This window comes from Podarcis gaigeae (genome assembly GCF_964106915.1).
Source record: "Podarcis gaigeae genome assembly, chromosome: 4".
Lineage (NCBI taxonomy): Eukaryota > Metazoa > Chordata > Lepidosauria > Squamata > Lacertidae > Podarcis > Podarcis gaigeae.
In genome coordinates this window covers 14,474,267-14,491,460 of record NC_139677.1, presented here as the reverse complement: position 1 = coordinate 14,491,460, position 17,194 = coordinate 14,474,267, and the positions used below count along the sequence as shown (strand labels likewise).

At 41.5% G+C, this 17,194-nt stretch overlaps 1 protein-coding gene across 4 annotated transcripts in view; it reads right to left on the bottom strand.

The window, feature by feature from the left end:
* UGGT2 (UDP-glucose glycoprotein glucosyltransferase 2) overlaps nucleotides 1-17,194 on the bottom strand; it is a 77,327-nt gene that overhangs the window by 2,307 nt on the left and 57,826 nt on the right. For 3 of the 4 annotated variants that reach the window (XR_014563382.1, XM_083735197.1, XM_083735198.1), the window contains 12 exons: nucleotides 16,894-17,083; nucleotides 14,879-15,037; nucleotides 13,671-13,756; nucleotides 8,163-8,247; nucleotides 7,722-7,801; nucleotides 6,708-6,806; nucleotides 6,336-6,420; nucleotides 4,124-4,306; nucleotides 3,159-3,319; nucleotides 2,778-2,892; nucleotides 2,088-2,204; nucleotides 344-488 (listed from right to left, as the gene is read on the bottom strand). Coding sequence is in view for 2 of the 4 variants with exons in the window: in XM_083735197.1 (XP_083591323.1) it covers nucleotides 344-488; nucleotides 2,088-2,204; nucleotides 2,778-2,892; nucleotides 3,159-3,319; nucleotides 4,124-4,306; nucleotides 6,336-6,420; nucleotides 6,708-6,806; nucleotides 7,722-7,801; nucleotides 8,163-8,247; nucleotides 13,671-13,756; nucleotides 14,879-15,037; nucleotides 16,894-17,083 (1,505 nt within the window). In the remaining 2 variants the exon portion in view is untranslated. The remainder of the gene's footprint in view (nucleotides 1-343; nucleotides 489-2,087; nucleotides 2,205-2,777; nucleotides 2,893-3,158; nucleotides 3,320-4,123; nucleotides 4,307-6,335; nucleotides 6,421-6,707; nucleotides 6,807-7,721; nucleotides 7,802-8,162; nucleotides 8,248-13,670; nucleotides 13,757-14,878; nucleotides 15,038-16,893; nucleotides 17,084-17,194) is intronic. The other variant, XR_014563383.1, reaches the window with a different exon arrangement.

The window sequence follows — 17,194 nt, the reverse complement described above, 5'->3', positions numbered from 1 at the left end:
TGATTGCCATCCATGAGTTGGAGGGTAATTTTCTGAAACAATGATCTTTCTGAACTCATGAGGGCTCCCTACATGTATTAAGAAAGGCATCCTTGCATGGTTCTGAGCAGAGGCGGAGCTAGCTGCTCTGGCACCTGGGGGCAGGGTTAGCATCCTGGAGGGCAGGGGGGCGATGTCACCCCTGTCAAGGATGACACCCAGGGCGGACTGCACCCCCTTCCTCCGCCAGTGGTTCTGAGGACCCCAGCGTTGCAAATTCACCAGTCCTGATAGGCAATTAAATGTTGGAAACCCCGTTGCCCTTGCCAAAGGTCTTTAATGAGCAAATGTTTCTATACCTCACCTTTTTGTTGAGACTGACTCACGATTTTCTTCTCCTTTTTTATGTGATTTATAAGCTGCTGTATTTCAGAATCATACTCTGTCCATTCAGGAACTATCCTGACAGCAGCCTCTAGTTTGGGTTCTTTGGTTTTTGGATTGTTACACTGAAATACAAATATTGCAAACAGATTATGGGTCTGTTATTGTCATCCAGAAGTGTCAAATGGCACAGTCCTCCTGCAGCTATCACTTTAGAATGGAGGAAACCCTGGGGATGTCACAAAGGAGGGCAGAGACGACATAGAAGGGAAGCAAATCTATGTTTCCCAGGTTTCAGTGTTGTCCCTCTGTTTTCCATACGGGACTCACATTAAGCCCTAAAATACACACCACTCTGGTTCCATAGCAGAATTAGAAATCGTAGCTGTGCTGACACATCAGCAGCCATTATACAAATTATGTTGGCAAAAAAAATCCACGTATTAATACGTTTCTGTAGAACAGCATGCCATGCTTTTCAATCACTACTCTTTAGGCAGCCTGCACATCTGGATAGCATTCTTTTTTATAAACAGAACCATCTGTCACCAGGCCTCCAGGAGCCCTCAGTCCGACCATTCATCTTTTTTTAAAAAACTGCCTCATTCCAAACAAGCTCTTCTGTCAACTTCACCAAAAGCACAAGAATGTGACTCTGATAGGGAGTCCACAGCAGACAATCTGATTCTTAAAGATGGAGATGTGATGAACAGATATAAAATTGGATAGCAATGCTCTTCTTGAAAGACATTCACACCTGTATCCAGTGATCAGCTGGAAGAGTCAAGAAAGTGTTGCTATGCAATTTTCCCTTCCTGAGACACCTTGAGTGGTAGTCATGGGTTGCATCTTGCAGATTAAACACATGTAAAGTTCAGCTGCTCAGTTTTAAAAGGTAAAGGTACCCTGGATGGTTAAGTCCAATCAAAGGTGACTACAGGGAGAGCCAGTGTGGTGTAGTGGTTAAGAGCGGTAGTCTTGTAATCTGGAAAACCGGGTTCGAGTCTCCGCTCCTCCACATGCAGCTGCTGGGTGACCTTGGGCCAGTCACACTTCCTTGAAGTTTCTCAGCCCCACTCACCTCACAGAGTGTTTGTTGTGGGGGAGGAAGGGAAAGGAGAATGTTAGCCGCTTTGAGACTCCTTAAAGGGAGTGAAAGGCGGGATATCAAATCCAAAATCTTCTACAGGGTTGCAGTGCTCATCTCACTTCAAGCCGAGGGAGTCGGCGTTTGTCCACAGACAGCTTTCCAGTTCATGTGGCCAGCATGACTAAACCGCTTCTGGTGTAACAGGACACCGTGACAGAAGCCAGAGCACACGGAAACACCGTTTACCTTCACACCGCAGTGGTACCTATTTATCTACTTGCACTGGCTTGCTTTCAAACTGCTAGGTTGGCAAGAGCTGGGACGGAGCAGCAGGAGCTCACTCTGTCGTGGGGATTCAAACCACTGACCTTCCGATGGGCAAGCCCAAGAGGCTCAGTGGTTTAGACCACAGCACCAACGGAGGAAGGGCATGGAATGAGTACACGTGCTCAGTACCTCCTGACATTACCATAGGGTGGATTGCGGCGTGGATTGAAGAAATGCCTCATTATGCAACAGTTTACAGCAGGACTGCCTTCAAGACACCATGCAACAGTATTCTCCTTTAGGATGGATAAAATGTTCACTATGAATGTGTATTGGGGGAGAGGGGAATTATTATAAAGTAGCTCACCAGATCAATGGTTTTAGCCTTTTTCTTGGATTCATCACTGCACCAAGTTTCACACCACAGCCACTCTTGAGGAAGAGATTTAATGGACACCTGATGAATCATGTTATTTGGAAGATCCTGGAAAAAAACACGTCACCAGTTAACATTGCTGCTGCAGTTCCAAGATACAAGCTGAATATTGTGAATAGTAAAATGTTACACACAGTAGCTAAACAGCACTAGGTAAAGATAAAGGGACCCCTGACCATTAGATCCAGTCATGGCCGACTCTGGGGCTGTGGCGCTCATCTCGCTTTATTGGCCGAGGGAGCCGGCGTACAGCTTCTGGGTCATGTGGCCAGCATGACTAAGCCGCTTCTGGCGAACCAGAGCAGCGCACGGAAACGCTGTTTACTTTCCCGCCAGAGCGGTACCTATTTATCTACTTGCACTTTGATGTGCTTTTGAACTGCTAGGTTGGCAGGAGCAGGGACAGAGCAATGGGAGCTCACCCCGTTGTGGGGATTCGAACCGCCGACCTTCTGATCGGCAAGCCCTAGGTTCTGTGGTTTAACCCACAGTGCCACCTGCATCCCTTCATGCTAAAAAGCAAAGGGGTGTATTTTCTTTCCTTGACTGCTACTGTCACTGTAGCAAGAACAAGCAAGACAATAGTTTTGTGACATACATACACCACTGGTTGCAGCATACCTGGTCTAGGTTGGATAAACTGCCTGGATCCTTACTAAGGGCTTGGTATTGACCTCTAAGCCTGTCTCCTGCAGCAATCTTCCGGAACCTCTTCAGATCCACAACATACAAAGCACTATAAAAACGACAAGTTTCAGAGCAATGTATTAAGGTCACATTTCTTTGTATCCAAAAGAAGGGTAAACATGGCACCAAAATAAGGTCTCAACACATAAAAAGAACCCATAGAGGTTCCATGCTTTGTCTATATGTACTTCAGGACATCCTGCTTAGTGAAATATTCAATAGAGAACTTTGGCATAAAAAATGTTTTAACTAATTTCTACATACAGTAAAAAGGAGGGTGCAGAGAAGAGAGATTGGGTTGTTTAGTTGTCCTACCTAATGTGGTACTTCCTTTTTCCAAGATGTGAAGCCCAATAGCCTGACTTCCAGAAACGGTAGCCATCCATTTCTGGACGGCTATCACAGAAGGGAGTATAGCCATAGGGTGCTCCTTTCAAATCTATATCTCGGAGTTCTTTCAAGTCGCTTCTTACGATCTAAACAGTAGGAGAAAGAGAGAGGATGGTGTAACGCCTACACTCTATATGATGTCATGGAATGCATGGCCAATTAAAGTTTGGAAGCAGAGTGCTGGGAAAGAGCAAAGCGAGGAAGGAGGCCAGCTGTGATAACTGGGAGGGGGGAAAGAGAAGTTGGCTTTTTAAGTGTTTCAAAGCTTTCTTCACCCATCTCATCGGCACATCACTGAGAACTGAACTACCATACTCCATACGTTGAACACACATCTCTGGCACAGGTAACAGGAATCAAAGCCATTATGGAATGCAGTTCCATCCCAGCTCCCAGTTGAAAGAGGATGCCTAGCATGACCCTAGCAATGCCAAGGCCTACTTGGGGTGAAAACATTACAAGCAGACCTCTTCATCAGAAATGGTGTCACGAATGCTATGTCCTTGATAGCAATGACTTCCCAGCCAAGTGTACAGAACTGGGAACCCACAATCAACAATGTAACATGGGAAAGATTTTACCTGAACTCCAATACTCATGTGGGGGTAGCACTTTCAAAAGCTCTTCCACAAAACCTCATCCGGGAGAAGGATTACGTTTCGGAATCCTCTCCGGGATGTGCTAGTTCTGGATGTGCATCAAAGGGAGCATTCAAAGGTGCCCACTCAATGGACTAAAATGGTACAATCTAGGGTTAAACTTTAACCAAGGGAAACTGCAGTTCTGGCCTGAAGCACAACATTCAGGCATATCAGGGACATGCTGAACCAATGCATACAAGAACAGTCTTAGATTCATACTGTACTTCCTTAAAAACTGGACATTTTTACCTGATCAGCATCAACAAATATTATTTTGTCGACAGCCAACGGGAAGAGAACATCCAGAAAAAGAATTTTGTAACCCCAGATGATTCTTTGCTTTTCTTCCTGTTGGTGAAGCCAATGGGGCCATTTGTACTGCACAAGTTCATACTGGAATCCGTATTTGTTTGCCATGTGAGGGATAACTTTCTACAAGATAAAAAGACAGAAAGAAAGTTGCACACACGCTGTTGCCAAGGAAACTTGTCAAGGTCACATGGGAAACTTGAGGCAAGCACTACTTCCAATACAATTCCCAGCTTCACATTTTCCCTGGGGATGTCTAAATCAAGGATGGCCTACTTCTTAGCAGCCATTCCATCCCAAACACCAGTCAGAGAACAATCCAACCCCCATTCAGATGGTCAATATCTTGGGATAAACTTGGCAATCTCCCAACAGTACATGCTTCCCAAGTATGGTACACATGACCTCAGATTTGCCTGGATGTAAGGTTTGAGTAAAAAACACTGTGGAATTGCGGGTGGAAAGTCAATTTATGAAACAATGCAACTGTTTGACATGAAGATTATTGTAAGAAATGTTTGAAAAAATTAACAAAAAATTGACAGAGCAGAATTAATGTGCTTCCTGAAATATCCTTTCAAGAACCAGTCTGACACATGACATTTTGTCCTTCCACGGGCAATATAATAAGGTTCACATCGAGTCTTACCACTTCTTTTATTTAGAAGTGGAAAAGCACTTTCTTTTTCTAACCAGACCTTGAGGATCATTTGGGCATGTGAGATACAGCTACATTGGGCGTGGGGCAGAATTAGCCTGTGGGCAGCCAGTTGTCAATCTCCGATTTCAAGACTGTTATTCTCAACTGGAATTGCTCCTCTTTCTAAATCATCGAAGGACTCGACCTAATATTAGTACAGTCCAGGTGCTGATGGGTGGGACCAAGGTGTTAGAGGATGTGCTGCGTGGCTGCCCAGCATCCCTTAAGTTAGCCTGCTGCTCTCAGGTGTGGCAGTAGACACTGTTCCTGTCACCACTGTTGAAATAAGATTCCGATGTCTACCTGGTGGACTTCTGCATATGTGGTATGGTGGGGTGGATGTGGGGGGAGGATAAATGCCTAGTGTTTGGGAAATTATATACAATGAAATGAAAAGGATGTTTAAAATAACCTTTGCAAAAAAACAAAACCCAGAAGCTTTTCTTTTGGGAATTATAGGGACAGACCTACCTAAATGTATAGAAATTTATTTATGTATACTACTACAGTGGCAAGAATATTACTTGCCCCAAAATGGAAAGAAGCAGAAGTCCCAGCAAAGGAAGAATGGATACAAAAACTTATGGAATATGCAGAAATGGTAAAACTTACCAGAAGAAGAAGAAATCAAGATAACATTTTGTATATATATAAAAGAATACAGATAAATTATAAACAGATAAAAACACTGGCAGAATTATTGTAATAACCTGCAGTTTCATAAGAGTATATATTTAAAAGAGATGAATAAATGAGCAAATTAAGTTAATTTGGATATGCAGAAGATATTAAAAACAAATTTACGGAACTGCAGAAAGAGGGGGAAGGAAGTTTTGAAATGTCAAAATAATTGTAAAATTAGTCAAATGTATAAAATTAGTGAAATGTATAAACTTGAAAAGTACAAAATAAAAATACATAAAACATTTTTATTTTTTAAAAAAGCTTAGTGTTAACTGCACTTAGCTACGATGTTGATGTAGCCCTTAACTGTGACCGAAGGGAACATTTGTGATCCCACGGCTCAATCTTAAACTGCAGTTCAGGCATCGGCTTATTATGTAGTAAGTGGCCCTGATCCATCCTTTCCTGCTCTATAGTTAAGAATCATAGAAGAACCAGATCTTATTAGCTGCAATGAGACACTTTCAAGTTACCAAACCTTTTGTGAAATAAAGCTGCTCAGAACTGGATTTTAATCAAGAAAGAGTTTTAAAAGTTACAAATTGACCTGACAGAATTGAAAGCACAGACAATGATGACGAATGTCTCTCTCAAAGGCCATCTAGACAAAGGTCACATTTTAAAGTTGAAAAATGCATGCTGATGTTACTCTATGTAAGTTTTGATTTGTGATCTCAAAACACTGACATCTTTCTGCTAACAAGAGCCTGCTATTATTTTCATGGCTCACAAAAGTTTTTAACTTAACAGGGAGATAAGTGTACTTACTTTAAATGTTGGTGACAGATAATTTTTCAGAAACCAAAATTTAACCGGTGTCTTGGTGTGGCGCAGAACTGAGAGCATCATTATTCTGGAGAGGGGAAAAAATCTCATCAGTTAACATATTAGAATATGCACAGCAAAACATTGCCACAGAGATGCCGGAAGGTAACTTTATATTTGAGATCTTGACAACTGGAAATAAAAAATCCAGTAACAAGCCTCTTAAACTACACATGTCTTGCTTATACTGCTCATGCAACCTGCCCCCAGCACTCAAAAGCTCCATGTTAAATACTTCACTCCACTTTCAAAGTTAAACTATAGAGGAAAAACACAATCCTATCCTCAAATTCAACAACGAAAATAATCAGTTACCTTAAAAACCGTTCGTACAAATGGCCGGAAGCAACAGAAAAGATATTTAACATATCCATTTTCTTTTCGTTTTCTGCTTTTTGAGTCCCTCCTGTAGAACTTCAAAAAGAGCATTATTCAGCTGGCATTTAAAAGTGAACATCAAGACAAAAGAAGAAGAAAAAGGAGGAAGGCACAAGAGCCCAGAGAAATCTGCAGAACATTGTTTTACTGCCCCAAAACGTGGCCCTTCTCGGTTGTGTTGCCCAAACCGTGCAATAATATCACCAGGGAAGGACTGGCTGCTGCTGAATTTAACGTATTTTCAGTACCATGTGAAGAAATTTATTATTTGTCCAGGACTTTTTAATTTTATTGAATATGTTTTTATCCCTTCTTTCCTCCAAGGTACCCTCACAAAAAAACCATGTGAGGTAGGTTAGGCTGAGATGTTGTGACTGCCCAAGGCCACTCAGTGAAGTTCATGGCCAAGTGGCAATTTGAACCTTGTTCTCCTGCCCCAATCCTAACCACCTCTAGCACCTTGGCTCTCTTTTTAAATTTTCACATTTTAAAACTGTTCTTTCTTTCCTGGTCTGGCTGAAAGTAATACACTCTGGCTGCTGTGCTCATTTTAATGTCTCTGTGTTATCATTCTGCCCATTCAAAAATCTTTGCTACTTGTTCTGGTAGCCTGAAGAATAGAGTAATAAATGCCCCTAATAATGTCCACAGTGAAGAAGCTTTCTGCATCAGTTGTTCCTAATAAAATTGATATTGTACTATGCATTGCTGCTTTTGAAGAACGAAACTGCCTGTATTTCTGGACTTTTCTGGCGGGGGGCAGGAATGGCTACGGGGACCATCATGGTAAATTTCAGCACTGCAAAATGCAACACTACACTGCTGTACATAAAATAATGTTTAACATCTTCATTGAGAAAGGCCCAGTTTCTTCTAAGTAATCAGCCTTCAATTCCCCAAAAAGGAAAATCAAATGTGCTGGTTTGCCCAAATGCAAACAAGCCAGTTTACCTAATCATGAAATCTTCCTCTTCTTCCGCTGCCCCATCACTCAAGAGGCTTTCATGAATTTCATCAGGTTTTTTCTGCACCTACACATGAGAATAAATTGAGTTGTCAGCAGACATCACCCACCAGGCACCATTACAGTTGTACTTTGGTTTTCAAACAGCCCAGTTCTCGAATGTTTTGGCTCCCGAATGCCGCAAACCTGGAAGTGACGGTTCTGGTTTAGAACCTGGGTGTCTGACGGGGCTTCCGTGGCTTCCGATTGGCTGCAGGAGCTTTGTGCAGCCAATCAGAAGCCGCACTTTGGTTTCCAAATGTTTTGGATGTCAAACGGACTTCCGGAACAGATTCCATTCAACTTCCAAGGTACGACTGTTCCATGCCAAAGAAAAGAAAGAAATGAAACATAAAATTGTTCCGATAAGGTTTTATTAGCATACATACCTGGACTCTGATGATTTTGCTGCTGAAACTATTTAGTACCACAACAACCTCTTCTGAAACTTCAGAAGAATCAGTTCCTTCATGCCTAGGAGGAGGGAAAAGTTAAGTTATTTTAACTTCAGATTAGAAAAAAACCCACTTCTTTTTTAATCACAGCATAAAGAAGTAGAATGTTTTGCTCAGATGAGAATGAAAACTGCCTGTTCACAGCATGGTTTGTACCAGCTTACTAATTTAGGAAGTTTTCCACATTTATATGCTTCCAGCAGAGGCTGCTGGCGGAAGGATAAATTTTGGGGGAAGGTCATATCAATTTAGCAAGCAAGTTGGTTCAACAAAGCATAAATCAATACGGTGCTATTATGCTCAACAGCTGAGTTCCAGAGCTAAAGTCTATCTACTGGAGGCCACCTGGCACCAAAAGCCATGCTTGAGCTATCAGTTATCCACAAGCTACAGGCTCAGCGTCTTTAAAAGCTAATACTAAATGCAAAATATGCAGTTGTACCTTCATTGAATGAATAATCCTAATCACACTGGAAAGCAAAAAGTGGCTATTTGGAAAACTCCTGTTGCCAAGTCTCTGAAGCCTAGTTGCCAATACCAATCTCTCCCCTCAAGTATCTCTGCATGCAAAAGACTGGCTTCTTGCACAAAAGACAACTTACTGATTCAGCCTCAGTAGAGCCCCCACCCCGCTTAAGGCATTCTTAGAAAAGAAGCCAAAAACTATCTGGTAATCTCTTGCAAATATCTGGGTCCTTCTCAGCAAGCCTTCAGAATGATTCTTCCTAAGGCAAGCATGTCTAGAATATCACCAACAGACACACCGCAAAAGAAGATGTCAAAACCAGCTTTAAGACATTGACTAACAGCCAGAAACACTTCTTACAATAAAGGCAACTTCTCCTGTGGTTGTAATCTATTGGCAATTGTCACTCTGTTTTAGGAAGCAAGACAAGCTGCAGACCGGATAAACATAAACAGACAGCATTTTGTCTATTTGCTCCCCAGTATGTAGATATTCCAATATGGTTAGCGTGCTTAGTTGCAAACCACGATTTATAGTTCTGTAGGGAAAGGAACAGACAAGCATTCCTAGCCACTGCATCTGGAATTCATTCATTTTATTTGTATGTGGCTTTTCCACACACACACACACACACACACACACACACAACCATATCCAAAGTAGCTTAAAACATAATAACAGGATGCATTTCAAGCAAACACTACAAAACAATTTCATAACACAGCAAAAACAATAGCATAGTAACAAACTGTAATTTTGATTATATATTTTGTGGTTTTATATTTTGATTTTGTTCTGTGAACCACCCTGAGACCTCCAGATATAGGGCGGTATATAAATTCAAACAACAACAACATAGCAAAACAAAAACATTCCAAAAAAACCCCCCACATTTCAATACTATAAATATAATAAGATTACAAAAACCATATGCAGCATCCAACAGCAAAAAACAACAACAATGCCTTAGGCATTGACTGTGTTCAGACATAATGCTAAACTGTTGCTTGGAACAAGGGTGGGAAACTTTCTTTTTCTGTTGAGGGTTGTGTTCCCAACGGGGTCATCTGCCAGCAGCAGTTCACTACTGGTAGGCAGGGCTAACACCAAAAGTGGACAGAGTCATCTCCCCCTTTCCTCCCTGATCAGCAGGCTGCTGGGGGCTGGGGAACAAATTGCCCTTGTCAGAGGTCTGAACTGATCACTTGCTGAGGGTTCCCCCCCTCTCTTTCCACTGCTCCATCTGTTTGCTGTCCCCTACCATTTCTCCCACTCCTTTTTCTGGCTCCAGGCTTTGCACAACCACAGGAAATTAGGCAGGGCGTCACAAGTTGTCCACCAAACATTTAGCGACAGCATGGAAGGAACAAGCTGCAGCAAACCATTGGGCTCACGCCCTCATTCAGTGCAGCTAAGATGAAGAATTCATAACTGTTCACTTGCCATTTTCATTAACCACATTTTAGTGTGTTCTCTGAACCCCGAACTATGGTCAGTGTTAACGGTTTGTAGTTGGCTTGTTTCACGCAAGACATAGTTAATATTAACTACAATTTGCCCAGCTATGCCCCTATCTGGACAGGGATGGCCAAAGTACTGTTGTCTATGCTTTGGTAACCTCGAGGTTAGATTACTGCAATGCGTTATATGTAGGGCTGCCTCTGAAGACCGTTCAGAAACTTTAGCTGCTGCAGAATTCAACGGCCAGTGTCAGGGAACTGACATCGGAGCCAGAAGTGGAGGCAGGGCTCCCAAGCGATGCCGGAGAAGGGCCAAGCAGGGAGAGAGGGGACTCAGCAGCTGGGGAAGGAAATCAGCGTAACACCAGGGATAAAGGGGGGCGGATGGGGGAATCGGAGAGAGGGCTCCAGGACTTTTCGCTGGAGACCAGCGGGGAGAGCACAGGTCCTCCGCTACCCACACCCACCCTGCGCAGAAGACTTCCGCGCAGGGAAAGTAGGCGGAGACTTGGCGTCAAAGAACTTCTTTGCTGGAAGAAGTTCAAGAAACGCCCACTGACAGATTCTGCTAGCGACTGAACAGCCACGAAGTGAAGGGCTGTCCAGCCAGGAAAGGTTTAACCAGGCTACCTAGCCAGGAGTGGCGGCAACTTACGCACGAGCAACCCCATATAACCATTACAGCCAGGTTGCTCACTGGAGCAAAACACTCTGAGCATATTACACCGATCCTGGTCTGACTGCACTGGCTATCAATTAGTTTCCTGGCCCGATGCAAAGTGCTGGTTTTGACGAATAAAGCCTTAAATGACTCAGGATTGCAATACCTCAAGAACCCTCTCTTTCCATATTAATCTACCCGGACCCCGAGATCATCTTCTGAGGCCCTCCTTCATGTGCCTACTCTGGAGGGTGGCAAAACGAGAACGGGCCTTATCTGCAGTGGCTCCCCATCTGTGGAATGCTCTCCCCAGGGAAGTTTGCCTGGCGCCTTCATTATACATCTTTAGGCACCAGGCAAAATCATTCCTTTTTAACCAGGCCTTTGGTTGAGCTGATTGACATCCTATGCCCTTTTAGAACGTGGTCTTTTATTTCTTTGGGGTGTGTCATTGGGTTGTTGTTTTTATTTTGATTATATATATTGTGGTTTTACATTTTTATGTTATCCTGTGAACTGCCCTGAGACCTCCAGGTATAGGACGGTATATAAACTCAATCAATAAATAATATAATTTCTTTGTTGAGACAATGCAACAAGCTGTGGTTAAGTAAAAATGGAAAGTCCTCCTTGTGGCTATGACAAGGATAGGAGGGAATGCACAAGCCAAAGTTGTGGCTCTTTCTATTGTATCTGTTTACTATATTCCTGTAATACATATTTGATGTAGTTCTTGGGTCTCTAATAGATGGAAGTCCCCACAACCTTTAGGCATAATGACTCCTTGCCTCACAGACAGCAACGGGAGAGAATAGAAAGGACTCAAATGTCCAAACGACCTAAGATCCTGGTGTTATTTTGTAGTCAAATGTCAGTGCAAAATGATCAGTTTGACAAACAGCACTGAAGGTAAACACCCATGTCATCAGCTGCAGCCGGGGTCCCGGGTGTGGTGACAAAAGGAGACAAAAATACCCCCCCACCCATGAATTTAATTCATGAATTCATATTATTTGTACAGCCTTCAATTTGAGAACAACAATATGGTATCTCCTTCTAAAATCTTACCACTTTTTAAACGTTCAATCATTTATAACATTGAGCTTAAGAGAGCTGCATTACTTTTGGGAAGGAGCGTTGCTTGACTACAGAGCATCACTGTCAAAGGGTTCGCTTATTTTTAAACATCTTTTAAACAATGGCAGGTTCACTTATTTTAAAAATCCATTAAAAAGCTTGGGGCCGAAGTGAGAGATGAAACACAACACCACCCACGTCTCTTGATTAATGTAATATCAACACATATTTCAGGAAACCTACCCAGCTTTAAGATAAATTGCTCAGAATCTGGATTCCAGAAACCCCAGTTTATTGCTTTATTTTATTTTCCAAGCCAGCAATCCTTCATACAATTACCTGAAAGTAAGACCCACTGAACACAGTGGAACTTACTTCTGAGTAGACACATATTTACCGTCTTTCATTATTAGAGCATTTTTATCCTACTCTTCTAGTACAAATGTACAAAACAATAAAAAGCTATGAATAGACAGGGTCAAGATTTAAACAACAATAATAGGGTTGCCATATTTCACAAAGTATAAACCAGGAAACCCCAAAAGCTGTTGATTTTTATTTTTACAAAAGTGCCAATTGACTTGCCTAAGATCCAGGACAATAATAAGGAACAAATTTACATATGCAGGGATATCAATTTAAAGAATGAGCACTTTAATTTTTAAATGTTATTGTAAACCCCCCTCAAACACAGAAATCTTTGATAACCATCGACCCTCTCAGCTGAAGCCATTGTTTGAAAGAGTTCTGCTTCATTTGTCAAATATTCCCAGATCACCAGCATTTGTGGAGTTCAGTAGCCCAAATGGTGCAGGCAGTAGCAAACCTGTCTCTGACCTGCAGGGTTCCTGATCCAAGCCCTGCAGTGCCTGGCAGCACTATAAATAGAGAAGCACTGGATTGAACTGCAAATGAATCATAATAATTAGACTGAAATCTTGTCACTTGAGAGATGCCAAATTTAGATCTGGCGTCATCCATAGCTACACTGCATAAGAAATTCTGGTTTACAGGTGCAGCTGCTTCAAAACGATGATCGCCATCATGAATAGTGTCACCGTAAATGTCTAAATAGCAAAGGAGCTTTTTTTAAAAGAATAATTTCAAGGAGGAGGTTAGTAACCTGAATACCAATGTATTTCTTTTTAAAATAACAGATTGTTTAGTGAATCCAGAAACCAGCCCACTGTTCTGTTTAATTCCAACAAATTCTATTGGGTTTAGTGCACTTCTTTGTCAATTGCATGGTGGTTATGCATGTGCTTTAAATAATAAGCCCAAATTCTGTACCAAGAAAAGCTGAACTCTGCTACATAAAATAAATGAGTAAGCAAATCTGCATATGTTTGTTTCTTTTAATTTACCCCGTTTCTGAAATTATCTTTCCTTATTTTAAAAAGCAAGGATGCTAAGTATGTTAAACTCCCTGTTTATACCCGTTACAGGATTTTTATTCCTGTGATTTTAAACCTTTTTGCAGTAAGACACTGTAATCATGTAACATTCCTAAGTCTTGTAGCCTGGGACTGTACTGTTAAGACTGCCAAATTCCCAATTCAGATGAAGTGAGAAGAATGTGAATTCTTCCAAAGGCTTCTCTTTGAACCAGGACAGTTTGGTGAACATCATTCCTTCAGAAGATGCAAGGAGCAAAAAACCTAGTCAGACTGTGCTGTTGCAAACAGTAGAATGAACAGAGTTGTGTTTTTGCCTGAATTTTTCTCTGCAGCAATTCCAGCGACTGCCACACCATTAGCAAATTTCATGTTATGACTTACCTATATATTTGGTAGATTTCTTCGGATCTTCCTTCACGTAGTCTCAAAATCCAAGCACCTGGATTTGCTTTCAACTGAAAATAACCCTACAAAGGGAAAAAACCAAACAAAATGAAAATATTGCTTTGAAAGCAGGAGGGGAGAACACTTTCTTTGTAAACAGCGGCTGTGTTCTACAAAGCCTAGCCTGCCCCCAGATTTGCCTGTTCATCTCCCCCAAGTGTAGTCTAGGAAGCAGAGTTTGGAAGCTCACTTCTATTTTAGTTGGCCTGCAGCCATATTGTCTAAATCTGACAAACAGTGGTTATAGTTTTAGGAACAAGCCAACTTCAAACTATGGTTGATCAAGCTGGTTTGTTTTAAATAAACCAGTGTTAACATTAATCATAGCCCCTTTATAGATGTGGCTATACAATAGAACTGTAAAGATCACTTAGAACAGGCATGGCCAAACTTGGCCCTCCAGATGTTTTGGGACTACAACTCCCATCATCCCTAGCTAACAGGACCGGTGGTCAGGGATGATGGGAACTGTAGTCCCAAAACATCTGGAGGGCCAAGTTTGGCCATGCCTGACTTAGAACCTCTGGGAAAATTCTACTCATGGCACCACATCCTACATAATATCATGGGACAGTGAACTGAAAACAGCATTTTTCTGCTATTGCCCCTGCATTTGCATGTAAAATGAGTCTGTAGGAACCTCAAGTTGATGAAATCCTTGACCCCTTTAAAAAAAAAAATCTGTTGGTGCAACCACAAATAGAAGATTAGAAGCTTCCATTCCATTTTTTATTAAACGGTTTGGTGTTGGGTCATAGGATCACAGAATTGTAGATTTTGAAGGGACACCAAGGGCGACCCACTGCAATGCAGGATCTGTATCCTAAACTGTGGTCACACTTAACTATAGCTCACAAAAACATGACATAACCATGTTAGGAAGTTGGCTTGTTTTAATAAACCATAGTTAAGATTAACAGCAGTCTCTTCGTGTTCAGATGCAACATTAAGCTGTAGTAAGTCAAAAGCCGATGCAAAATCTTCAGCTTGTCTGAAACAGCCATATGTACCGTTATAATTAACCATCATTTCTGGGCCCAAAAGAATAAAAGAATCAAATAATAATGGGCCAGTTGTGTTTAGGTAGCCAATAATAAGCATTTGTCAAATAAAGTATTCCATCGCCAGGCTTAGCCAGAACCTACCAGATTGGCCATCACAATGGTATCAACTTTAACAGGATTTTTCCTAGTTCCCAAAGTGAACTGCAGTCCGTGAGTTGGCTGTCTAGTGGCTACATCAAAACAATGTCCTTCAAGCAACAAATACTCCAGCTCATACTCTGCTGAAACAACACTCTCAACCTGTGAAAATGCACAATTTTGTTGGTTTAGAGTTCCAGAAATTAGAGAGGGGGAGGCATATATGGATAGTCAAACGTTTTGGCTATGGACCGGCGCAGAAGGCTCAATTTCAACTGACATTCAGTTTTTTACCCAGAATTCATCATGCTTCTTTTAGGAAGTTTGCTTCTCTTAAGAAGCTAGGAACATGGGGTGCCGCCGTATACAGTGGTGCCTTGGTTCTCAAATGCCTTGGTTCCCAAACGCCGAAAACCCCAAAGTGTTCTGGTTTTCAAACGTTTTTCAGAAGCCAAACATTTGATGCGGCTGTCAGCTATTGTTTCCGAGGTGCCTGCACCAATCAGAAGCTGCACCTTGATTTCTGAACATTTCAGAAGTCAAATGGACTTCAGGAACGTATTAAGTTTGGTGCATTTGTTTTTGCTATTTATTTTGCGTTTTTGTTTTTGAGGCTTTTTTGGTTAATTTGTTTTTGTGACTGTAGAACCCGGTTCAGCTACTGGTTGATTGATTATGTGACTGCGGAAATGGATAAAAGCCCTCCAAACAATGACTATCATCAGTGCAGGTAAGAAAAAAGTGTAATTTTAATTTTTATCATATCCAATACTGCCTTATTTATTTTATACTACAGTACATTGATTATTGTTTTCATTTTATGGATCTTCTACTACTGAGCTAAGGGCCATTCCTCTACTGCTTTTTGGCACTGTATGCCAACGCAGCAAATTTCAGTGGTAGCTTTCCTTATTTACTACTCTTCGTCCAAATATATTAAAAATGTATTGCACAACAGGGCTGACTCCAGGTTCTTCAGGGTTCCCAGATAGAAAATGTTAGCTTTATTGTTTTAGACCTAAATGGACCCTGCCTAAAAAGTGATTAATCCAAAATCCGTCACGTTTTCATTTTGGTGGGGCCCTAAGCTAGTCCAAGTATTTGCAAATAACTAAGCTTGTTAGCCATTAGTGGCTAGACAGTTAGGACCAGGAAGCTACAGTACTCTTACAAAATTATTGAATACAAAAAAACTCATCCTTAAGCAAAAATAAACCCACGCCAAAATAATGGAAACAAAGCAATGTTCTTTGTAATATAAGGAGAGGCAAAATACATAAATGTGTGTAACTCAGCAGGACTCCTGGTTTTTTGCCACCAACTCATTCTACCACCAATACAAAACTTCTTATACTGTCAGGCAAGTGTTTCAAAAACAGTCTATGATGAACTATAGAAAAACAGATCCAGAATTTGCACTGTAAAGGCATACAGTGGTACCTCAGGTTAAGTACTTAATTCGTTCCGGAGGTCTGTTCTTAACCTGAAACTGTTCTTAAGCTGAAGCACCACTTTAGCTAATGGGGCCTCCTGCTGCCACTGCGCCAACGGAGCACAATTTCTGTTCTCATCCTGAAGCAAAGTTCTTAACCCGAGGTAATATTTCTGGGTTAGCGGAGTCTGTAACCTGAAGCGTATGTAACCCAAGGTACCACTGTACAGTGCAACTGCAAACCCTTAGGTATGCTATAAAGAAGTTTGAAAATAGAACAATTCACTACTTAAAAACATCCACACATCAAGTTATGGCTTCCGCTCCTTCTTGGTTACATGTTTAGTACACATTCAAAAAACTTCTTTTGTCACTAAATCTACCTGATTTATCTGTCTGATTGTAACTAAATGTATCTGACACAGGGCAAACATTTATCATGTTATTTTTCTTGAGGAATTTTAGCCTGCAAGTCCTAAAGAAAACACAAATCCTGAATGTTTTTCTAAAGGGAGGGGAGAATTATTAATTTGTCAATTACGCATTTGTGCAATTCCTACGCGTACGTTTAGAAAACAGTACTTACGTCTTTCAAATAAATGTTATCAAGGTCATAAGAACTGTTCACCGCTTCAACCAGCCAGCTTTCTGGAGTTATCATGTTGAGGGTCAGGAGAGGGGATTCTGGCATTTCAAAGAAGTTTGCTCCCGGTGCAAGAGGAAAGGAACCACTAGCCCCTGAAACAAGTTCGGGCTCCAGAACAAAACGATAAAAACTACAGCAAGGATACAAATGTCAGCGTTAAAGGGAAAAGAGCAGGAAAGGAAGGGCAAGATGCAACTGAAAAGTTTGCATAACAACTTTTTTAAAACACCTTAGAATCCTC